Source organism: Elephas maximus, chromosome 24, assembly GCF_024166365.1.
Source record: "Elephas maximus indicus isolate mEleMax1 chromosome 24, mEleMax1 primary haplotype, whole genome shotgun sequence".
In the NCBI taxonomy this organism is placed as follows: Eukaryota; Metazoa; Chordata; class Mammalia; order Proboscidea; family Elephantidae; genus Elephas; species Elephas maximus.
The window spans coordinates 6,200,197-6,225,891 of NC_064842.1; the positions used below are offsets into that span (position 1 = coordinate 6,200,197).

The 25,695-nt window shown below is 40.3% G+C and overlaps 1 protein-coding gene across 12 annotated transcripts in view; it reads right to left on the reverse strand.

Annotated features, from left to right (window-relative positions):
* Nucleotides 1-25,695, reverse strand: part of ESRRG (estrogen related receptor gamma) — a 724,179-nt gene that overhangs the window by 641,746 nt on the left and 56,738 nt on the right. For 2 of the 12 annotated variants that reach the window (XM_049868239.1, XM_049868240.1), the window contains exons 1-2: nucleotides 2,755-19,886; nucleotides 993-1,064 (exon numbers count right to left, since the gene is read on the reverse strand). The exons of 8 other annotated variants lie outside the window; for them this stretch is intronic. Coding sequence is in view for 2 of the 4 variants with exons in the window: in XM_049868236.1 (XP_049724193.1) it covers nucleotides 993-1,064; nucleotides 2,759-2,766 (80 nt within the window). In the remaining 2 variants the exon portion in view is untranslated. Of the gene's footprint in view, nucleotides 1-992; nucleotides 1,065-2,393; nucleotides 2,458-2,754; nucleotides 19,887-25,695 lie in introns of those variants that run through there. 2 more of the 12 variants (XM_049868238.1, XM_049868236.1) reach the window with 2 other exon arrangements.

Consider the following 25,695-nt stretch of genomic DNA (forward strand, 5'->3'; position numbering starts at 1 on the left):
GCATTGAACACTGGATGGAGAGACAGACAGACACAAGAGAATAAATGCCTCTGAGCTTGCCTGGTGTCTGAACAAACAATACAAATTTACAGGTATCTCCTTGAAACCGTAGAGAAGATCTCCCTTAGAAATGACTCATTTCACGCCCATTAACGCTATTTTGGAGTCCCTGGGTGGCACAAATCGTTAAGTACTTGACTACTAGACAAAAGGTGGGTGGTTCAAACCTAGCCAGAGGTGCCATGGAAGAAAGGCTTGGCAATCTGCCTTTGAAAGGCCACAGCCTTAAAAACGCTTTGGAGGGCAGTTCCACTCTGACACACTTGGGTCACCGTGAGCTGGAATGGACTTGACAGCAACTAACAAACAATGAGGGAAGACCCTCGACAAGATGGACCGACGCAGTGGCTACAATAACGGGCTCAAACGTAGCAGCGATTTTGAGGATGGCCAGGACCAGGCAGTGTTTTATTTGTTGTACACAGGGTCACTATGAGTTGGAATCAGCACCTGACAATAATAACAACAACAACAACAATGCTAGCTTAAGATATGTCCCACTCTTATGGACAGTCTTTTTTATTTAGTACTAAATATTTCTAGTGAACATAAAGAATAATCATAAGAGATTTTGTAGATGTTCTTTTTTTCCCAAAAAGGTCTTAAGCTCTTCCATCCTAAATTATCCATCCAGTGGGATTTTCAGGAGTTAACAATGTGTAAAATGCTCCTTGTTCAAGACAAAGAAAAAAAATGAAGCTTTTGAAATTGCCAGGGTCACAGTTAGGGTAAAATGGCCTGCCAATCACCAGAGCATAATTCAACCCCACGTTACAAGAGCACTACTTCCAAGTTCTTTTGGAAGCAAGTAGGATATTAAATCACAAATAAATAACAAAAACATAACAACAACAAAAAAAAGAGAATATAAATCACAGCAGCTAAATGCATGTAAATAAGTGCTAAATTTAACAGGCATGAGTAATACAAACCTCAGAGGAGCCATCTTTCTCAGGATTCTTTTATGCTTCCAATTCAGAAGAAATAAATGGGCTCGCCCCAACCTTAAATACAGAATAAAAAGACAGTTGCACTGGACGGCAGAAGAGGCAAGCCCAAATTCACAGAGGTTTTATTAAAAACAGGAGAAGGTCAGTCCTCTTCCCCCAAAGGAATGGCCAGCGCTTGTAGGAATTATTACTCCAAGATGGTTTCTTTATTAAATTCATGGTGCAGAAATAGAAAGACAAGGCCAGGGGAGAACCAGGAAGACACGGGAAGTCTTACTTTACTCTAGATGCATAGATGCGTTGTCAGGAACTAAACTTACTGCAGGATAGGAAGAATTAGCCCGGTCTCCACTGCATCCACAAATCAGACCTTTTTAAAGACCTAGACTAAATCCTTAATGAAATATGAAATCAGATGATCTACTAATGATAAACAGAACGTATCATCTTTGCTTTCCCCTCAGAATAAAATCAAGTAAAATAAGCTTGGCACGCCAGTATAACAACTGGAACAACCTCCTTGCTAGCCAGAGACATGAGACAGCCATCAACTTGTTCACCTATGTTTGCTTCTACTTAAAATCCTGGGTTAGTTAATGAATTGGTTGGAGTGAGTTTATAGATTGAAGGTGGCTCAGCACTGCCTTGTTTAGCAAACATTTTTCGACATGAGCAGTCACCAGGCAATCTCAAGCCCAAGTTAAGTGCCAACTTAAAATGGATTCCCGAGACACCTCTGGCGTGCGAATTAATTCTATTTGTGTTAATATTTGGAATGTCACGCAGGATGCCGCAGCTGGTTTTGCGTGACCCTCTGGCACTCTCCCCATTGCATTGTTATCTTAAAACGACCATGTTTTGAAAGCTGTGCTATCCTGTGAGAGGCCCAGGGTGAAAAGGAGGAGAAGCTGCAAATTTCTCCCCTGATCTCTACCTATTAAGCATCTAGCTTTTTAACAGCAGGCCACATTTTGGTGTTAAAAACAGGCCATTGTATTCAATTTCAGAGCAGTGAGGGGTTGGGGTAATCCCGTCTCTTCACACTTCAGTTCCCTTGCCGAAAAGGCAACTAAATCAGCTGCTTCCAAATAATGCCTCCACTCAGGTCCATGAACACCAAGACACTCCTTGAGAAGAGGTAAAAACTCAAACAACACCTGGCAGAGAAAAATCTGTTCTCGGGAGTTAAAACCAAAGGGAGTGTCAGAGTTTGAAGTCATTCTCTTTGGAAAGCTTTTGCAACCCATGCTGCTTTGGCTTTTGTGGTGAGAGACAAGCCTGGTTTGGGTCAGTAAAAACTGGGACAAACTGCTCACTTCAGTCTATAGTTTCAGTGTTTCATCACATCAAATATTTTATATGGCTTAGAAGTAAAAACAGCACCTGGCGTGGGCTGGATTTCCTTCCCTTCCAGGCGCTGGTGAAGATGTCAATAAAACTAATACGGCTACAGAGAGAAGGAAGAACAATGAGACTGGATGAGGTTCATGCTACTTAACCCTTAACTAGGTCCCCGGGTGGCACAAACAGGCGCTAGATGACTAACCAAAAGGTTGGCGGTTTGAACCCACCCATAGGCACCTCAGAGGATAGGACTGATGATGGGCTTCCAAAAGACCACGGCCTTGAAAACTCTACGGAGTGGTCCTACTCTGCACTTAGGGTCGCCACGCACTGGAATCAACTCAACGGCAACTAATAACAACAACCCTTAAATAATCAAAAAAGGAGCTCTAGTATGTACCTACATGGCCATCTATTTTCTTCCTCAGTTGAGATCTAACAGCAGGATCCATTCTGGGAGAATATCTGATCTGGGGCTTTGGGGTTTTAGATATTGTTACTCCTCCTCTCCTCCTCCCTCTTCAATGGGTTCTAGAAAAAGCATAGAGATTGCAGTTTCAGCAGACAGGGCAAAGAGGGCTGATATGCTTTACATAGTTACATTTATATTTAATCCAAGAGCAAGAGAGGACTAAGCAACCCAGCTGACTCTAAAGAGCATTTTAGGAAGTTGGCAACTGAATAAGCCACCTCCTGCTATCCCCCACTGTCAAGTAACTGTATCTGGGGTATAGATATGTTTGTCAAAGATATCAATAGCACAGATAATTAAGTTAGTGCAGCAAACTAGCTACATGCTTTGAAGTGTGGATACAGTTGGTGCACTAACCTTTCCTTCACCTGATAGGCTAAGCCTACAAGCTCCTCACACATGTTAACAATCTTGTGACCTTTAGTCCATCCTCATTATCACATCATTTAGGTTACCCAACCATGTGGGGCCTACCATAAAAAGGACAACTTATAAAATGGGATAGCGAGTTAATAAGCTCAAAGTCAGACTCAGCCAGGGTGAGAAGAATGTTCAACCAGAGGAGTTAAATTCTCTAGATTTAACTACACTGGTACATGAGAAAGATCTTCACTCAGTGGGGAAGGATATGCACCAACCTGGTTATTATGGACTGAATTGTGTCCCTCAAAAAGTTATGCTGAAGTCCTAACCTCTGTACCTATAAATATGACTCTGTTTGGAAATTGAGTTTCTTTTTTTTTTTTTGGTTAGGTCAGTGAGGTCATACCAGAGAAGAGTGGGTCCCAAACCTAACCCCTTCTGAGTGGTGTCTTATAAAAAGAGCGGAAGAGACACAGAGACACATACCGGGGAAAAGACCATATGAAGATCAGTATACAAGCCAAGGAATGCCCAAGGCTACCAAAAGGAAGGGCCTTCCCCTAAAACCCATGACCTGACTTAGGCTTCTAGCTTCCAAAACTGTAAAACAATAAATTCATGCTCTTTAAACCCATCCACTTGTAGTATCTTTTGATACGGCAACATTAGGAAACTAAGATACAAGTAAGCCTCAAACTTTGGAGTACATCAAAATCAAATGAGGCATTTTTTTTTTTTTTTTTAATACAAGTTACTGGGCTCTACCCTCCGGGGATTCTTATTTGAAATCTTGCACGGGAGCCATGGAATCTGTATTCTGATGGGCACAGAGGGGATTCTATGTTTGTAGTCCTCAGACTACACATTTTAGAAAGGTAAACACTGACTCAAGTTTCTCAGGCCTCCAGTTGCTTCTTTCCCCTGAGATGCACAACAGTACAGATTCCTCCAGCAGCCGCCAAACCTGTGACCCAATTAAGTTCTACATTTTGTATATTTTACATCATTTAATCTCCACAACATACCTATATTATTATTATTTTATTCATTTTGCAGTTGTGGAAACTGAGGATGAAATATGTTAAGTAATTTGATCCTAGGTTACCAGCTAACAAGTGGCAAAGTCAGATACAGAACTCAGATCTGGCCCTACCAAATGGAGCTACAGACCACCATGGGGAGAAGTTCCAAAGAAGCCACAGCACCTCTGATGTGGAAGGTAACCTGCATTTCAAGCCACAGAAGACAATAATGAGTGAGGCTAGGAACTTGAGCAAGGGGTGAAGCCAACCTGTATAAAATATTATAATTTCTTCAAAGAGTGGTCATTCCTTATAAATCTTATTGGAACTTTTATGAACAAAATAGACTACATAAATCATACATAGGAATTAGATTTTAGGCACAGAGAAGGCTACTATGAATAAATGAATGATGAAACAGAAGGGGATAAAGAACATGTGAGTTGGGTTTCTTTCTATCCCACCCTCTACCCCTCCCAAATTCTGCCAGACTCCTTATAGACTCCCCAGACCTGAATATATCCTTATTACATACTATTTTGGGTTTTCATTGAGGAAGCAAAAGAGGCAAAAAGAAGAGATCTAGAAACTAAAGTCTACCACCCCCCTAGAAAACAAGGACTAGAATTCCACTTTTCCCCAACTCAAATATCAGGCTTGGGGATGCTAGAACTCCTTGATGTGAGGGCCTTTTATATTAAGAAAAAAGCAGAGGTGTTTCAGCTTCTACTAGAAAGATAAATAGCCTAGGATATCCATTAAAAAAAAAAAAAATCCATTAGTGCCCCATAAATTCTGCCGCTTAGAATGCTGGTGTATTTCTAGTGATTTGTGATGTTTTCCTCTCAGGTTTTTGACGGCAACCCAGGTTTAACACAATAGACTGGTATGGCAAAGGTAAAATGTCTAGCTATGACAAACTTAATTCCCTGGACTCAAAACTCTTAGTGCATGTGAGAACAGCAAATCTAGCTAACTTCCAATTCCCACAGAAATCCCCACTGGGAATAAGACTTTCTCGATGTGGTATTTCAAGGGGGAAATTCCACTGTTAAATGTATTCTTGAAGGACCTCCCCCGGGGCTTGCATAGAGAAATTTTTACCTATTTTTCTTTCAAACATGAGGTTTTAGTGGGTCAAAGCCACTAAAAGAGGGTTGATGTAATTTGGAAGGTAGAGCCAAGTGTCCCCACTGCAAGCTCTGGGAATGAGACCCAGGGGACAGTCAAGTAGAAGGTGACGGCCACAGGTGTGAGCAATGACTTCCTATTTACCAGGCTGAGCTCCAATGGATACCTACTCTCTGTCATTTACACACAACCTGAAGAGCAGTTCAGTCAAGAATGGTTACTGGGGAGGAAAAGAGATACATGTGGGGCCAGGTGGAGAACTGGCAAGCAGAGAGTTACAGAACCTTTTTCTTCTCCCTCTAGAAGCAAATACAAACCTGCTTTATGACTGCAATCCTAGCTTCCCAGAGAAGCACCAGGAACAAAAGCTTGAGGGACCAGGGGCATTTAGAAAAAACAAAGCATCCCTCTATCCAAATATTTTGTTTTCATGGTTGCCTTTGCCTTGTTCCTGACTCATCCAATCAGGAGCTCACCATATTCCTAGAGACTGGAGTACTGAAGGGCACTGCCACTGTACCTCTATGGTAGACCTGCTTTGATGATTAACTGAATTACTATATGAAGAGACACTTTGGACAATGTCTGGCACATAGAAAACTCTAAGTCTTAGCTATGGGTGGTGTTGTGATGGCAGTTGTCGTATGTGGCTCAATTAGCCACAACGCCCACGTTCCATTGCAAACATGGTTTAAAGCAAGGATGTGGCTTGTTTGCATTTTTCATCTTTATTCTATACCCCATGAGAACAATTCTAATCATGAAATCAGCCATTTAAAATGTCTGCAAATATTTAAGCTACCTTAAGCTACTTTCTCTATCACCTTTTAAACTTTGGGAGAGCAGAGAACAGGGCTTCTCGAGTTCAGCACTATTGACGTTTTAGGCTGGATAACTCTCTGTTGTGGGGGCTATCCCGTGCATTGTATGATATTTAGCAGCATCCCTGGCCTCTACCCATTAGATGCCAAGAGAATTCCCTGTAGTGACAATCAAAACTGCCTCAAGACATTGTCAAATGTCCCCTCGAGGGCAAAATTGCCCCTAGCTGAGAACCACTGGTCTCAAGTCAGTTTTAAACAGACAAATAAGCTGCAGACATTAAGTTCTCTAAAATATGCCTCAAACGTAAGATTTTGTGCCCACGCCGAAAAGTTCACTTATGCCACAAATGGCATTTACTAGCAGTGAAGTGAAACCCAAAGCCTGACAGGGACAGTGAGATGCTTAGCACTAACAAGTTATGGTGAGCAAAACAGGCCAAACTTCTTCACATATGCAAACTCAACATTTAATTTTCTGCAAGATTACCCACAATAATTACAAAGTTTCTGTAACACAGCCTTAAAAGTTTGGAACTATGAGATCCATAAGAATTGATCTTTTATCTTTACCTTTGCTGTGTACTGCGTCTGTGTAACATAGCAAATCAATGTAGGCAATATTTTCCTCTAATTTCTGGAGTATTAAAGTGAAACTTTACTAAAATTAAATTGATTATTAAATAATCCAGTGCAGAGAAAGAGAGCAAACCTCTAGCGTCAAACAACACCGAGGTATACAACAGAAGACCCGTTTTGCTTATAAACATAGATCCTTCAACTAGACGTATCTGTTGTACATATGATAACTATTAGTCTGACATCCTAAAAGTAACATTGGAATACTAGCTGGCAGAGCACAGAGCTGTCACTTACTTGACAACAGTTGGTTCATTCTGCCAGTCACGGACAGTACTTCTGAGGCAATAGAGATTGCTTGAATAGACTTTCTACCGCAGAATTTATGGTCAAATGCGGACTAATGCCAGATCAACTTGAAGATTTCAGAGCCATTTTCAAAAGCCAAGGTTTCTTTGTCATGCTCTCAGAGTTAACCAGACTAAGAAATTCACCCTAATGCACAAGGCTGTATTGGCATCTTATTTACCTGACATGTCCTTGGGTGGTACAAACGGTTAATGTTCTCAGCTGCTAATGCAAAGGTCGGTGGTTCAAGTCCACCCAGAGGCAACTCGCGTGAAAATCCTGGTGATCTACTTGCAAAAAATCAGCCATTGAAAACCATACGGAGTCTAGTTCTACTCTGACACACCTGCGGTCGCCATGAGTCAGCATCAACTGGACAACCACTGGTCTGATTTTTGGTTTGGTACTGGGTTTTGGGTTATTAGTATCTTATGTACCTGACATTAACAAAATAGAATTCATATGAGAGAGAACATATATTCATTTCATCTTCTGGTAGCCACATGACTTATAAAATTTCGTTCCAAAGCGGGGGGACTGACTTTTTAAGCTCAGTATCAGGGCCGTGCGTCTTTTCCAGAAGGACATCAGTTGCTTTGATGAAGGAATTTTGCGCCGTCTTCGCGCACACTGGATCTCACTTAGCTGTCCCTCACTTTCTGAGATGATATTACCGTCAAGGATTACTCTCCTATTACAAAGCGAGTGGATGGGATGGCAGATAAACACGGGACCCAGGCTTCCAAGTACAAGGTCATTTCTCCCTTTCTCAGAGCTGCCTCAGTTCCACTTTCTGAGGATAGAGATTATGCTCCCTCTCTACTATGTGACCTCAGAAAGAGAGGAAAGCTTGGGGAACAGGGTGAGGAACAGAAATTGGCATCCTGTGTCAGCCTTAGTGGGACACTTCCCCTTTTTCTTCATTTTTCAGTTGAGGACAAAGTTCGAATCTTGGCACTATCTTGTAGCCATGTATACCACATGCTCAACACACGATATGACATCAAAGTCATTTCCTCTGGTATTTCCTGGGTTTTTCCCCTTCCTCACTCTCTTCACACTGGTCTCCAGTCCTATCCTACACCAACCTTCTTCCAAGGCTGGAATCTCTACGAGGTGGAATCAACTCGGATCCACAGTTTCTAATCCCTCCATTTTAATAAACTTTGTTACTCTGAGAAGCCACGTAATCTTGCTAAATTAACTTAGCTGTAACAGGGAGATGATAATCTGTGACTTCATGAACTTTCACGACATAAATACTATGTATTATTAGAAAAAATATTTAAACTTGGAGAACTTGTAGAAGGGGGTCATTTTGCATGTTAGTTCAGTAGAAACAATAAGAAGATAATTATGTATCAACAAGCAGAGTTATTCTTGGGAACAATGCTCAAAACTGGCCATCTGGTTCCATGACCTTTGAAATGAAAAGGTGACAAGCCATTGCTTTTCACCTTTCCAGTCCCTCCTCCTCTCTACTTCTAGCATTTAAACATCAAAAAAGGGCAAATGGGCAGCTACCATCTTTTCCCCGCCAAGAACACTGGGGCCTTTGCACAGTGGCCTAACTTCAGGGATTCCACTTAAACCGATTTAGGAAGGTGGTCTGACCCTGGCATTAACTTCAGAAGTTACTAGAATTTCCCAAATCCCTCTTTCCTCTCTGTTCTGGACCGCAGCTTGTTTCTGACACAACACTTTGGTATCTCCCCTCTTTTCCTGATCTTCTGTGCTTACAAAAACCCACATCTTCAAAACAAACATGCAGAGCAGGACGTACTTCTCAGAAAGGACTCCATCTGCTCTGCAAACAGAGTGCCAGTCAGACGCGTTGTGGGAGCAGCAGGCCACTGGCTGGGGGAGACACCACAGCGTCTGGTGGACCCCAGGAGGCTGAGGCACAAGAAGGCACAGGATTCTCTCCAGTGCCCAGCCGGAATTCTGGGAAGAAAATGGGCATTGTGAACCATAGCCTCAGACCTTCCCTTAAAGAGGCCAGAGAGATGGTAGCACTCTAGACATGGGGCCGGCGGGGGGAACAGTTGCTGTCAGCTTGATTTCAACTCACGGTGACCCCACATGCGTGAGAGCAGAACTGTTCCCCGTAGGGTTTTCAGTGGCTGTCAACTTTCAGAAACAGATCACCAGGTCTTTCTTCTGAAGCGTCCCTGGGTATACTGGAACCTCCAACTTTTCATTTAGTAGCTGGTGCTTAACTGTTTGCACAACCCAGTAAGTCCAGACTTTAAGGCAAAAGCAAAGCCTGTATGAAAGCTTTACCCTCTATTTCCATTTCTCAGAAAGACCCTAATTGTATACACAGTTGTGACTGCCCTTCCTCCATTTGTCTCCAAGTTCTTAGAAGTTGATTCAGTGATAATCACACCAATTTGAAGAAATCCTCACCATAAAGACTAAAATCTCTGAGGTGGTCATAATCCAGAGAAGGGATTTCATATACGCTATCTATCTCAATGATCTGAAGGAAATAATTTAATTTAACCATAACTTAGTTTCTTCATTTATAAAATCAGGAAGATTTTTTTTGTGAACACCAATTAAATAAAAGAAGTAAAAGTGATTTTTTAATTATTAAATGCTTAAATCACAGTTGCAGAAGTACAACAGGTCTTTAGAATATCTCCACAGTTAATAGCTGAAGAAAGAAAAAGATTCTTCTAATATTATTTGCCTCCATATCAGTGTACCTCTACTTTTTTCTCTCCCTATTTCTTTTCTTGGGTCTATATTGTTCTACAGAAAGCCTGGTAGCATAGTGGTTAAGCACTGCAGCTGCTAAATAAAGGGTTGGCAGTTCAAATCCACCAGGCGCTCCTTGGAAACTCTATGGGGCCATTCTACTCTGTCCTGTGGGGTCACTATGAGTTGGAATCGACCCGACAGCAACGGTTTTTGTTTTTTTTTTAATATCATTCTATGTATCTCTGTCTCATAAGGTAGCATAATGTAGCAGAAGAGCACTCTGGGCTTAAGGGTAAAATACCACCATGTAAATCCCAAATGGAAATCCTGGTAGCATAGTGGTTAAGAGCTACAGCTGCTAACCAAAAGGTCAGCAGTTCGAATCCACCAAGTGCTCCTTGGAAACCGTATGGGGCAGTGCTACGCTGTCCTATAGGGTCACTATGAGTCGGAATCGACTCGACGGCAACGGGTTAGGTTTAAATCTCAAATGCATTATTTCTAGTTGTGTTGCCTTGAGTAAGATTATGTTTAAAAGGGTGACAATGAGTTTAATACCATCTACCTCCAAGATTGCCTGAGTGTGAAGACATCTACGTGTGCTCTTTTAACGAGCCAGTATTCCTCCTCCTTCTTCCTTTCTTCCTCCTCGACAGCTATTACCCTTACACCTCTGTCTCTTATCTTTATTTGTCCGTAAGATAGAACGAAGTTCTATTTCCAAGACATTTTCTGTGACTATTGAGTAACTACATTAAGTTACTTTTTACTGGGATCCTCATAGGAAAACTAAACCAAACAGATTTAAAACTAAAAAAAAAAAAAAAACTTGCCGGTTTTTCATTTGGGTCTTTTGAATTCCCTGGAATAAATCCACTACATGATCCTTGGGTCTCACACTGAAGAAAATATATACTTTTCCCCACTCACCCTGCAAATTGTTTCCAACTTAAACGAGACAGTGTGTCCCTATGAAGGGAAAATTGTAAACTGGAGGCTCGGCCTTGTCATTCACTAGATATGTTGTTGTTGTTAGGTGCCATCAAGTCAATTTTGACTCACAGTGACCTCATGTGACAGAGTAGAACTGCCCCATAGGGTTTACTAGGCTATCATTTTTACCAAAGCAGATGGACAGTTCTTTCTCCAGGGGAGCCACCGCGTCGGTTCAAATGGTCATCCTTTCAGTTAGCAGCTGAGAGTTTAACCAATGCACCACCAGGGCTCCTATATGTGTGGACTAGAGCAAGTCCCACCATCTCTTGGAGGCTGAATTTTCTCATTTATAAGAAGGGGATGACAATAGCTATCTTCATAAGCATAATGGGAGAATTAAATCAATTACGATAACATATAAAGCGCATGACATAATGCCTGGCTGAACGGTCAGTGTACAATAAAGATCAGCTAATAGTATATTGATACTAAAATTCAGTTTCACATATAAATGACACATTAATAATAGAAATTTCAAGAATATCTCAAAATACGACTCTTTCCCATCAAATAGCTTGGAGACAAAAGCTTCAATGATCCCTAACATTTGCTGAGGACTTACTGTGTACCAGGCACACTTTTCTTAGTCTTTTACATATATCAACTCATTTACCATTCACTTTAATCCCATGAAGGGGGTGCTGTGTTTTTCCCATTAAAGATGAGGTGATAGAGACTTAGAGAGGTTCAGTTCGCTTCTCAAGGTCATCCCAGCTAGTAAGAGGCTGAGCTAGGTTTCAAAATCACAGAGTTGAGGTCTAGAGCTGTGACGTAAAGAATCTTTCAAAATCATGCTTCTCCACAAAAGACGGCACCTTCTAGACCAACTGGTGTGTTGCAGATGATTTGTTGCTGGTAACAAAGTGCTGAATCTGTTGATTGTCTACTTTCTAATTTAAATCAGTGCAGTGACACTTCCAGTGGCATCACTCTTACTAACATTCTGATTTCCTCTCTAGTGTACGAAAGAAAGCAACGGCGTACAAGTTAGAGCTTTGGAGATGTTAGAGCCCCAAGCACATTTGTGGTTCTGTATCATATATGTGTACGTCACCCATCACCACCATCATCATCACCCTATCATACCACGATTTAATGAGCACCCTTCCCAGGCAGTGTGCTAATTCTTCATTTACGTTTTCTACAATGTGTGTTTCAGTGGAAGGACAAGATGAAAACCATTGAGCTACGCCACTCCAGACACGTACTTACAAGTATTTTCCCCAAATTCCACCATATATGACTCCACTACAGACCTTGGTGAAAAGGGAAACCAAAAAAGCCAAACCAGTTGTCATCAAGTTGATTTCAACTCCTGGGAACCTCAAGTGTTTCAGAGTAGAACTGCACTCTATAGGGGTTTCAATGGCTATGACCTTTCAGAAATAAATTGCCAGGCCTTTCTTTCAAGGTGCCTCTGGGTGGATCTGAATCACCAACCTTTCAATGAGTAGCCTAATGTTTAATCATTTGTACCACCCAGGGACACCCAAGGTCAAAAGAGGAATGGAAGTTATATTTACTGGTATCTGCGTCAATTACCGCGCTAGGTTCTTTACATACGTAATCTTATTTAATCCTCACAACAAACCTAAAATATAGGCATTAACGTTATTTTAATACCAATTTTACAATAAATGAAGCCACAGCTCAGAATGATTAAACTTTGTTCCCAAGGATCAAAGAGTTTATAAATTACAGCCTCAGGATTTGAACCAGACTTCTATGACTACTTTGAGCAATTCCTATAGAATAGGGTTACCATCCCAGTTTTTCCTAATTTGAATTTATGTTATAAATTCCCTTTTTTGTAGTCTACTCACTAGAAAGCAGGAGCTCTCAAAAAGGATGCTAGCTTAGAAATCAGAAATCCCAAGTTTTAGTCCTGGTTTTACATCTCACAAGTTGCGTGACTTTGGACAAGTCACTTAAGCGGCAATGTCTGTTTATCTATGAGAATGAAGAATTTCCAACTCTAACCTCCTAGACTCCAGGATTTCCATAGAAATAGATAGCAGACACCCGTTGTCACTCCTATGATATCAATTCTAACCACAGACCTTTTCTATGCCTTTGGTAGGGAAGACTCTGGAGTGGGGCCCATCACACTGGTGTGCTTACTGACTGCACTATCAGATAAGCATGGTTGGGGAGAAGGTTGGCTGGGAAGTGTGAGAAAGTCATCCACCCGCAGCTGTCCCTGCCTGAACAGTACCATGGATAAACAGAGTCCCTCTCCAGAGATCTCTGCTGGCATACTGTCTTCATTCCTTTCTGGAAAAAAAAAAAATTCATATCATTGTGAAGAATGGATCGCCTTCTACAAGCACCTGCCAAAAACCCAACTGTAGGCAAATTCTGCCCGACAAAACCCCTGAACTGCTTTGATTCAGTTCTTAAAGGAGATCAGTTGTTAGAAGGTCACAGAGAAGTCAGCCTACTGCACAGCACAGTTTGGGGTTTCAAAGCTTGAACTGCTAAGGGAATCTCCTGGCTTGACGCCCCTCCCCTCTGTACCGTTTAATCAACGAGTCAACAAACAGTTACTGAGCAAGACTTCCCTGAGGTCTGCAGGTCACTTCAGATGTGGCTCTTTGGTTCAATAGAAGCAGAAATAAAAACATACTTTTCTGACTCCCCTTAAAGTTTCTGTTTATAAAACCAGGGCTGGCATCAAAAGCCTGCAGGTCTCCTGCCCCTCTTTTAAGGAAGGAAAGAAGGAATTGGACCCTTAGATTTCAGGAAGGTATATAAATTGCCAAGAAATGTCCCTTTGATAGCATATACCTTCTGTGCTAACTAGCCTCTTAATTATTACTGGTTTTTAGTATATGTGATTATCTTTGAGAACAACAAGTGGTCACTAGTTTTAAGCTTTTAGGGTCGATGTGACTGTGAATGTCTTCTACCTTCAAGTGTCCTTCTAACCTCACTCTAGCAATGGGGTCACATCTAAAATGTGCATGTAGCCTGATACCCATAGTATAAGAAATCCGAAATACAGAAAAATCTCAATCAATTTTCCTAAATAATTTGTATAAAAAGCAAACACATATAGTAATAAGATACTACTTCTGGCTCTGAGTAAAATGTTATATAAAACAATACACTCTGCTACAAACTGAATCACTACCTCCAAAGTGATGACAAGTAACCAGAGTGGACACTTGTCACTCGAAGTCAACAAATCAAGAACGTGAATGATGTCTTTCTCTGACCCAACGCTTACAGCAGGATTCTACTTAATTATATGTTTCCTCAACCAAAAATAATAATAAAACTAGCTACTGTTTACTGGGTACTTACTGTGTGCCAAATATGATGCTAAATACTTCCTATATATGATCTTGTTTCATCTTGTGAATCACCCGTGGGGCGTGTGTTATTATCCTCAATTTACACATGAGATGTGGAAGCTCAGAGAGCTGGAGTCACTTTGCCCAAGATCTTAAACACAAAGAGGTCTGAAGCGAAGACTCTAACTCATGTCTGACACCAAAGACAGTGCTTCTAATCACCCTTCACTGAGATCTTGAGTCCTATCCTTCAGCTCTAAAGACAATGTATTCTTACCTAATTTATCCAAAATCTTGCCTGGACTTGACATTTCCAGGTTTGCTTTTCACTGCTCCTTTTTTACCCCCAATGTTAATTAGTACAGTTTGGTCTATTATTTCTTTTTGATAAGTATAACTGGTATTAGAATAACAAACCAACCACGAGACCACAGATTTAGCCATGACATTCTAAAGAATTTTGTGATCTAAAGCATGTAATAAGGGGTCCCAACATCTTAAAATGCTCAATTAAAAAGAAAAAAAAGCTTAAATATAAGTGTTACGTTAAAGCCTAACACAGGTCTAAATAAAGAGTTTGCTAGATAAAAATCTTGAGTGTGTGTAGAGGGGGCTGATGAGTTTATGTGTTTTCTGAGCTTTAAAATTATAACCCCATGCTTTTTCCTGTGGTAACTGGTTCTATCGTAGATGAGGTATTAGTAGAAAAATTAACACCTCAAACTCTGTCACCCAATGTGGAATCTCCATCTGTACAATCGTGCAGTTATTCAGAAGTACCTGGATACTACACAAGGTACACCATAAACAGGTCACGATCTTCTGTTTCAGGATGATATTATTATATTATTTCATCTGTGTATGAAAGGAGGTGTGACTCAGGAGACCAGTTCAGGTCTGTTTCACCTTGAGACACAACATACCCAGAGATAGTCGTTTACTTAAAGTGCCCCAGGTTGTCTGAGATTCTGAGCTCCTTATTCCTGCATAGTGTGCACCAACTAGGTCAGCCTCCCAACTCTGGATAAGAGGCATCTGTGCTTCAAATTGCCCCTTTTTCCCCAACATTGATTACTAGAGTTTCTTCTTTCATTTCCTTTTGAGAAGCATAGTGGTATCAGTATACCAAACAAACCATGAGGTAACTTTAAACGTAAATTTAAACACAGGTACCAGTTACTAATTGTTGGTTGAAGACAAATTTACGAATATAAGCCTTTTCACATACAGAAATCATTTCTACCAGGGAAATGCAAATATTATTTTAAAGCCCAGTCCTTTAGAAGTCAGCAAAGGTCTGAGCAGACGAAAACCCCAACGTTAGGTACAATACTATTAGGTACAATTGTCTCAGCTCATCGGCATGTGCTTGTTACCTACCATATCGCAGAAATTACTTCTCAAGCGAGTAACGGTTCTCAGAAAGACTGAGGTTACAAATTAATCCAGAGACTTTGGGAGGGAGAAAAAAGACAGTTGCATCCTTATTTAAAACCCAAGGAACAAAATGACCTACCCTCTTACGTCAAAGCTGGAGAACTTCTAGTACACAATTAGCATGACCTTCCATGAAGGAAGCCCTGAAATACACCGATTTATTTGTTTCTAAAACAAAGGTACTTACCAGCAGAAATCCACAAGTCACCACACTTTGCCCAGAATTACCCTGGCCACCCTTCTCCATGGAAGCAAAGAGTGGGGTCTGCCAAGTTTGTGGTGATAAGTACTTGGGTTGGAATAGGTGAGGAGAGGGGAGGGAGAAAAGACAGACTTTCCCTTTAAAACGGAACAGAGGCTGATACCATATCACATGACTTTTTACCGTAATTTCTATTAAAATCATTTCATGTCTGGTTGCCTCTGCTCTCCTGGCTCATTTGTATTGTTTACAACAAGTCATTGCACTGGCAGTTGGTGGTGGCGGCATCCATGGTTACCCGTTTTACATTCACTATTTAAATGGAATGCAGCTCTGCTGTGGGTTTCGGAAAAGCACGCTCTTAAGAAACCACAATCCAGCTATCAATCAGGCTAATCTGAGAGAAATTAATCTCATAAACACAAGCATTGTTGCATATTAAAAATTGATAGAAAGGGGCGCAGGGTTTCATTGGTTGGAGTTATAAAAGTGGACAAGCTGAGATCTGACTTAGAGTCTCAGAGTGTGCAGTCTGTGGGCTAATCTGACAGCCATCCATGCTATGCACCTAGAAAGCTTTCGAGGGTAATAAGACCACCCTTTAAAACAAATCCACAACCCCTCAAAATTTCTGTGAGTATTTCTTGCACCTGAATGTACTTAGAATATAAATAGTGCCTAAATTCCGGTTAACCCGTCTGCAACCCCAACAAAGTAACTTAAACAGACACAACACAGTAAAACACCAAACAGACAGCGCTGGGTAGGATTCAATTAAGACAAAACCTCGGTGGAAGGCTCTTTATGAGTAAATTAAAACCGCAAACTAATACGTTGTATGGAGAACAAGAATGGAAAAGATTCATTCCATCGTCCGTGAATTTAGGTTAATTCTTTAAAACACATTCCCCAGAATGAACTTGTTTCTCAAGATGGACACGACCAACAATTATAATTGCTAATAAAAATTTAGAAGTCTAATAGTTTAATGCCTACAATAATTGTCCCACAGGTCACATCGAAAAGCTAAATGAGAACAGCAAATAGTTAAAGCTAACATATTACGACCTCATCTACTGCAAAGTCACTGTATCAGAAGCTAGAATTGGTTTGTATCCTCAGGACGAACTGAAAACGAAGGTAACACAACGTTGGGAAAATCCTTCCTGCACTGCCAGTCGGATACTGTATAACGGTTGATGGCAGTTTTGCCCTGTACTATTGCTGCCTAAATCATACATACTTACACGTTCTGGGTTCTTCCAAGAGTTTGGTGCAGTTTCAAGGACAAATGTCTTAAGGAAGCCTCTCTACTGTGCGGCAGGGAGCCTAGCTCAGATCTGATGACAAGAGCCCGGTGCTAAATCTGACAACAGAGAAGGGAACTTCCTGCGTGAAGAGGAGATCTTGGAAAGTCTCAGGGTTAAAAAGGCTGCTTTAAACGTGCTGGTTGATTTGCTGCCTGGTTGTATACACAGTAGCAGCTGATCTGTGTTTGCAGCCCTGCAGAAAGGAACCTTTACTGAAAACCAATGGCATCACATTTCAGCAGAGCTGGTGCCAAGAGCTGGAGAGCAAAGCAACCTTTGACAACTTCACACAATTCAGACCAGCAGACTTACCACAGGTCAGGGAGGAGTCTAGAAAGTGTCTCCCCACCAGGTTTCATCTCTGGTATGTTAAGGCAGTACCTGGGAAACCAAACACTGGTACCGGCGGGACTTTGGAAGCAATGTCAGGTTGTACCCCCGGGCTGATCTTAAATGCATTCTCTATCTCTGCTGGACTGACCTACAATCTAGTACATTTTAACAAAATTTTAAAAATGAATCCAGATTTTAAATATATATATATATATTTCCCTCTGTTTGTTATACAAGCCTCCAAGTCCATGGCGTGTAACAAACCATGTTCTGAGTATTTAGGCCATCCTGACGTTCCTCACCAATAAAATGAGGAAAAAACAATACAGGACTAGGTACTGTCATACCGAATTCTGTATTTTGTCTCCAATTCACAGGCTGGAGTTTGAAATGAAATGTCTGTTTTGTCAGGGGCCATTTTATTACTGTTCATTATAAATTGGGGTTGACTTCCAAACTCCACTCCAGTATAAACTGCTATTCCACTGAGGCTATAGGTGTATTAAGAGCAGACAAGTGATGCTGTTTAGTGGTGGAATTGCGTTCTTTAGCGTCACCCATAATACGTATGAGAATGGAAATTCTAGACCTTGCCAACGCTAGGGGTAAAAGTTAAGGGGGGAGGGGGACTGGCTGTACAAACTGAATCCAAGTCATTGGCTAACCTCTTTGTTATCTGTGAGTTCCTCACTGCATTCCGTCCCTATGACAAGTCTAGGTTATGGTATATTATATGGTATTTTCTCACTATTGTGCATTTGGCTTCAAAGGGCAGAAACCAGAACTGACAGTTTAACAAAAGACCACGTTAAATGTGGCAGCCAGCACAGGAAAGCATTCTCCTACTTATCTGAAAGCCTACCCAGGAGCAGCCTGGGCAACTGGTGAATTTTCCAAGGCCCTGGCTTTTCATTTTGGCCACACTATAGTTCAGAAATAATGATATTTCGCTTACATTTGAGAGTCAACATAATGTAACGAAAAGAGTCTTGGCTCTGGGGCCAGACAGATTTAGCTTCTTATCCTGACTCTATCCCTTTCTACCTGTGTGAGGCTGGGAGTTGCTTACAGTCTCTGATCTTGTTTCTTCATCTGTGAAATGGAGACAATATCTCTATGATACAAGATTACTGTGAAGATTTAAAGCATAACATACGTCAAGTGCTTAGCACACTGCCTGGCATGTAGACATTGACAAACATTTCCTCAGCCTCCTCTTGGATGTAGGCACAGTGCCAGACTCTGGGGTACAAAGTCAATTAAGACATGGTCCCTACCCTCAAGTGCAGATCCACAGTTCCTCCTGTCCCCCGAAATTTGTGTAGTCTCTGTTATAAAGCATAAAAACGCTTTCGAACAAACACTTTGTCTCATTTAATGAGGAAGAATTCCATGAAACAGGTAAAACTAGATGCCACAAGACCCAGAAACATTTTGTTGTTATATATAAGTCGCCACGAGTTGGAGCCAACTTGACAGTAACTAACAACAACAGCATATCCAATTTATTAATGGGGAAACTAAGGCATGCGAAGGTGAGGGTTACATAGCCAGTAAACAGTAGCCGGAACACTGATCCAAGATCTCTGATTCCGCTGAGTACTCTTTAGACAGATGAATTGGCCGTGTAGCATCCATTTTTTGCACAATTTTATCATTATCTTAACATTTTCGTATGTATATATATTGAACTTCCCATTAAGGTAGTATACCAAAACCAAAAACCGAGCCCATTGCCATCCATAGCAACCCTATAGGACAGAGCAGAACTGTCCCATAGAGTTTCCAAGGGGTGCCTGGTGGATTCAAACTGCTGACCTTTTGGTTGGCAGCCGTAAGTAGCACTTAGCCACTATGCCACCAGGGTTTCTAAGTTCCTTAAAAGAGAGAGACTATACCGTAAAGTTACTCTGTATCCTCTGACAGACCTCATATGATGCTAAGCATAATAGCATGCTTAATACATTTTCCTAAGTTTAAAAGAAACTCAAGCTGTGTAAATTTTGCTACCTATGATCGATCTCATGGAACACTAGAAGTTTTCGACAAATGAACTTGTGGAGGTTATTTGTGACCCTCCAGTCCTTATGCTATCTATATTCTCAATGAGTTCCAAATAACTCTGTACATGTCAAAATTTTAAACAATGACTGATAATTAAGCCACCTGAATATTGTTGTCTTCATTTCCTTAGCATATGTCCTGTACACTGAGGTACTGGTGAATTTTGGCAAAAGTGATTAAATATTTTTTAATTCAAATTTAATCCCAAAACATCTCTTGATTTCTAGGTTCACTCCAGTTTCTAGATTTAACAGATCACAGAGTATAAAGTTCTGTTGATCTATTATCTTGCAAATCAGAGCAGAGCACAGAGCCAGTCTCAGGGAGAACCCAAGCAGATTTCTGGCATATATATATTTGGAATCGACTTGATGGCAATGGGTAGTATATATATAAATATTCCATATGTATATTCCAAAGAGCACAAATTCTTCAATAATATTAGACATTTATCAATGAACCATATATAGAAATAAAAATATCCTTGAATTGATATAGTACCTAGAGCTTGGGAGTTCAATTGATGTAGTACATTTTTTTTAGTACATTAATCAGTTCTAATTAATGTTATACCCTGAAAATCTTTTTTTAACAGCATTCTGATCATAATTTGTAAGTATTTACCGCCGAACAATGATTTCTTCAGCCTTAACAAAAATCCAAGAAATTTAGATTAATATCAATGTCATGGCAAAAGTGCAAACGACAGGCATTGTCTGTAGCAAAGAAAACAATTACGGAATACATTGTTCTTGTTTCCAAAATCATTTACTTGCTTATTTAGACAAGCTGTGGCCATCTGTAAGGGAAAGTAAATATGCCCCTCAAGCCCTGGCACCGCATACGTTAGAATTATCAGGCTTGCTAAGGTCGCACACATTCAGCTGGCCAGCTGCTTACTGTTTCCTGCTTCCTCCCTAAATAAAGGAATATGGAAAGAACCTGCCTCCGTGGGGGGCCTATCTAAGGAAAATAGTACCTACAGCAATTAGTTTTTTATTTTACAGCAATTAGTTTTAAATTGCTGAATGGTCTCTCACAACTGGTAATGGAAACTGGGATGGCCAATAAGGACTGACTGCTCATCAGGTGCCCCTCCAGTGGTGCCCAGGGCATGCACCCTCCCTGCCTTACCTTAGTTATGCCTCTGACAGCACAGCTTAGAGCTTGGTCCACAATGGACTGGAAATGTGCCTACTCAAAGGCCACCCTGGAGCCAAACGAATTCCCCTAGGACTTGACCAGACCTAAGGGTCAGCATGAGGAACTAGTTGCCCCAAGGGCTCTTCCTCCCCACCTAAAACTAAATAATTTTGTAGTTTGTTGTTAGCTGCTGTTAAGTCGACTTTGACTCATGGCAACCCTATGTGTGCAGAGTAGAACTGCTCCACAGGGTGAACTTTCAGAAACAGATTGCCAGGTCTGTCTTCCTAGGCACCTCTGGGTGGGTTCCAATCACCAACTTTTCAGCTAGTAGTCCAGCACTTAACCCTTTGTGAAGCCCACCAGCACTTTTACAGCCAAGAGTTTCTTTCAACTCTCACAATCATCTTGAGAAGTAGATTCTCTTATCATTCCCATTTTTACAGATGATAAAAGTACACAGAATTAAATAATTCCACATGATTACATAGGCAGTAAGTGGCCAAATAAAAATTTCAAACTAGGTGCTCTGATTCTAATCCCAAAGTTTTTCCACATACCATGCTGTGCCTTCCCTTCAGAGAGAATGTACACCCATCAATTTCCCTCTTTTTTCCTTTTCTTTTCATATTCCATAGCTCAGTTAAACACAGACAGGCTATCTTCACACACACACACTCACAGACACATACACACTCACACACACGCACACGCTTACACACCCATGCCTCCATTGTCTTCCGTTTTTTCTTTTCTCACATCTTGGCCAACTGCCTCAGAAAATAATCTTTTCTCTCTCCATTCTCCGTTACTCTCTCACGTTTCATTAAATTTGTGTGTTAAGAAACAAATCTCATCACAGGTGATAAACTTAGAAGTAGTACTAACGTTGCTTAAAAGGAATGAAAAGTCACATATTTTGAAGTAAACATCGATGCAATAAAGAATCACTACAGTCAGTGTTTCTAAAAGTCCTTTTCAGGAACTCTGCAATGGTTTCCATGTATCTCTTGACTTCCAGTCACACGTGCAGTCTCTTAAACATCGACCCTCCAGAGTCTAGGTAAATGATAAACAACCATTCAGTTTTATTGCCTTTATGTCATGTTTATCACTTGTACCATAATAGAACTTTTTTACATTATTTTTCGTCACTGACATACAATATTTCACCCCAGTAAGTAATATGCTTTTATGGTCTAGCCTAGGAAGGTAATCAGCATTTTAAATTGTTTTCTGTGACATAGTTGTTTCGAATATCTAATAATTGACCTAAAACAAAATTTCTAATGCAAACTTGACTCTAAATTTCATGAGGTTTGCATTCCAAACCACTGAACCTGAGCTCATTTACTGCTTCTACATATTAATATTTCTATTCATGGCACAAGGCCACAGGTAAGTAAATTATTTGTTTATAGAACAGTAATAAATGGGAGTATTTTAATTGGCTGATTCATTATTAAACACTTAATTCAGAGTCACAGGCACAAAATAAGTTGGATACCATCTCATGCCCCATTGCTGTTGAGTCAATTCTGACACCTAGCAGCCCTAGAGGACAGTGTAGAGCTACCCCATGGGTTTCCAAGGCTGTTAGCGTTTACGGAAGCTGAATGCCACATCCTTCTCCTGCACCATCCAGTCAAACCCCCTCATTTTAGAATTAAGGAAGCAAAAGTTCACTGTGGTTCTCTGATGAATGGGCAAACAGATTATACCATAAACTCTGCGTAGCACACCATCTTGTCTGATCCTTAGCTGAAGACTGACAGTCCGTAGTATACACATCAAACTATAAAGAGCAAATTTCTAACTTTGAAGGGTAGTGGTCTAAAAGATCATCAGATACAATGTCTTATTTCAGCAACCTTAACCCATCGCCGTCAGGGTGATTCCAACTCAGAGGAACCCTATAGCAACCTTAGGGAACTAAATAGTCATACTAACTAGAAAATTAATTCTAATAACTGAATTGAATTGTTATTCTCAATAGACAACTTTGGATTTCTCTTCATACATAACAGCTGGGAAAAAATATACAGCCTGGATTTACTACAGTCCCATAGCCACAGTCTCTAAGAAGACTATAACTTGCTAACGATTTCCCTGATTTATGTCTGAAAACATACAGGGCATGAAACGATGTCTGCAGCCTTAACATTTTTCTCAAGAACACTGGTGGGCAGAAGATATATTCTAAAAATCATGTTGGTTGCTTATTACATGTCATTTTCAATAGAAGTGTGTCATAAGCAATTATACATGCGCCACCAAAAAAAAAAAAAAAGGCATTAGATTTTACCCCAGCAAGGAAGGAAAGAAGGAAGGACGAGAAAGAGGCAGAGAGGAAAAAGAAGAGAAAGGGGGAGGGAGAAAGAGAAGAAACTCTGATAGAAGAATCTGTTTTTATATAAGGTTTACATTGTAAAAAGCAATTGCCTTCCTGAGTAAGAAAACACAATAAATATCCCTCCAAAGAACGGCTTATGGATAATGTACGGTCACAAACTGTAACATAGTATACGAATGTTAGTTATTCTTATTGTTAGTATTTAACATATATGGTAATTTGTTTCATAATCTGTAATTGTGTTAATAAAAGTAGATATTCGTGAATATAAATTATATCGGTCATAAAATCAGCCTTATTAATCTAATATATCTTAGAGTTAGACCAAATTTAAATGGGCCAGTCTGGTAGCATAGATATTTAGAAGTATTATTTATCCCATCACAGAAGTATCTATCAGAAAAAAGGAATACAAAAGTTTTTCCTATGCTTCATATAAAGTTGGCATCCTGAATTTGAATCTTCAAAGTAGTAAAAAAAATTACTATGTTAGATATACATATTTGCCAACTTAGAATAAAAATAAAGTCCTAAGCGTAAGGGAATTCACTAATTCACATTCTTTTTGAAGTCCTGTCCAGGTTATTAACTTTAGCAGATGTGCCTTCTAAGATAATATTGAATATAGCATGGATTGCGAGAAGAACTATCAAATTTGTCCTGGAATAAGAACAGCCAGAATGCTCCTTAGAAGCAAGGATGGCAAGACTTCATCTCACATGCATCAGACATGTTATCAGGAAGGATCAGTCCCTGGAGAAGGACATCATGCTTGGTAAAGTACAGGGTCAGTGAAAAAGAGGAAGACCCTCAATGAGATGGACTGACACGGTGGCTGCAACAATGGGCTCAAGCATAGCAAGGATTGTGAGGATGGCGCAGGACCAGGCAGTATTTTGTTCTGTAGCACATAGGGTTGCTATGAGTCAGAATTGACTCAACAGCACCTAACAACAACTGCCTTCTAAGAATAGTTACAAATGTCCTAGGTAAATAAAATATATTTGAATCTCCAATGTCTTGTATTCAGTCATGAGAATCTAAATACATTCAACCCTCTTTAGAGATAATTGTCACCTTGTTTAAATAAAACATCTTTCATAATAAAAATATAAAGAGGGACAGCTTAAAACTATAAATGATGCTTGGCTTCTACATGTATTATCAACATTATGTTATAAATATGCTATTAAAAATATGTATATGCTGTGTATGTGTGAGGGATTGTTGGAGGTGGGATTTATACCTAATACAATGGAGGAAACCCTGGTGGTGCAGTGATTAAGAGCTATGGCTGCTAACCAAGAGTTCAGCAGATCGGATCCTCCAGCAGCTCCTAGGAAAACCTATGGGACAGTTCTACTCTGTCCTAAATGGTTACTATGAGTTGGAATCGACTCGACAGCAATGGGTTGGGTTGGGTTTTTGGTTAATACAATGGAGGAGGTAAGCTAAGGAGGTGGTGGCCTTTTGCAATCAGAAATAATCAGGGTTGAGTGAATCAATGGTATCTAATCTCCAAGAGAAAGAAAGTTTATCTGTGTGATAAAGACACATACAGTCGTAACATTTCTCACAATGTAGACTTAAGAATTTTTTATTTAGAGATTTGTAAGGATTTTACAGTTACCTGAATCTGAGGATCTAAATCATAAGACTATGTGTATCTACATCATATTTCAAATGACTATGTTACTTTCCACTACCATCTCTTAGAGAAAGTCCCACAGGCTCTCTTTCTTGGCTGCATCTACTATTGATCCTAACACAAAGTCCTATTATAAACTTGGTTGAAAATAATCTAAAAATCATTCTGGAGAAGGGTGCTCAAGCTCTGTCTCCTACAGCATCGCATCCCATCCCCCTCCCCTGGATGAGGAGGTGAGAGCACCTGTGAGAGCACACTCGTAACTCCTCGCACTGACTCCTAGGGCCCACTGACGCAACTGGGATGACGAGGCTGGCCTAAGAACTGCAAAGCCGCATCGTTTCAAGCTTTGAAAATCTGACTACAAAGGGGCCAGAAAATGTATCTGTTTGCTCAACAGGCTCCAGTACAATATTTTGACTTTACGAAGGCATTTTAAGCGAATTAAAAAAAAAAAAAACAATATCACGAAACTTCGTAATCATTACTTCACAACGGCAGATGCTACTGTTCAGTTGGTTTTCTCATACCAGTGGTTCAATTGAAAGATTCGCCAACTGCTCCCTGGAGAAAACGTAAGATCTGCATTTAAATGGAGATATAGTGTTTCCACATGCACAGTACCTAGAAGGCAGATACTGTCAAGGCTTCTTAGTGAGAATAACTCAAACTGTATTAGGTACATTTCAGTGCTGTAGCTACGTCTCCCCATTTCGTAGGATTTGGACTATTTCCATAACATTCTTTTTCTCTGGGCATTCTTTGCAATATTTGTCCTGAGAAGTTAAAATTAAACCTTGCTTCATAGCAAGTCCGCACGCTAACAACAAGCAATTACCACTGTACATATCATTTCTGATGTGTACAGAAAAAGACCACAGAAGATAGCCTGGCCAGAAATGTTAAATAATTGAAAAGTATAATGACTTAATAGAGGAGTAAGCTTAGTTTACAATGCAGTCAATTTAAAGCCATAAAAATACCGTGTAAAAATTTTATCTTGCGGTTGACCATTACATATCCTATCTATTATTCAAAAGTATCTCAACAGTGTTTTTCTTCATTAATGTGGCTTTTGGCATTTCCCTCAAAATCTTTCTGTTCCCACAGTTTTCCA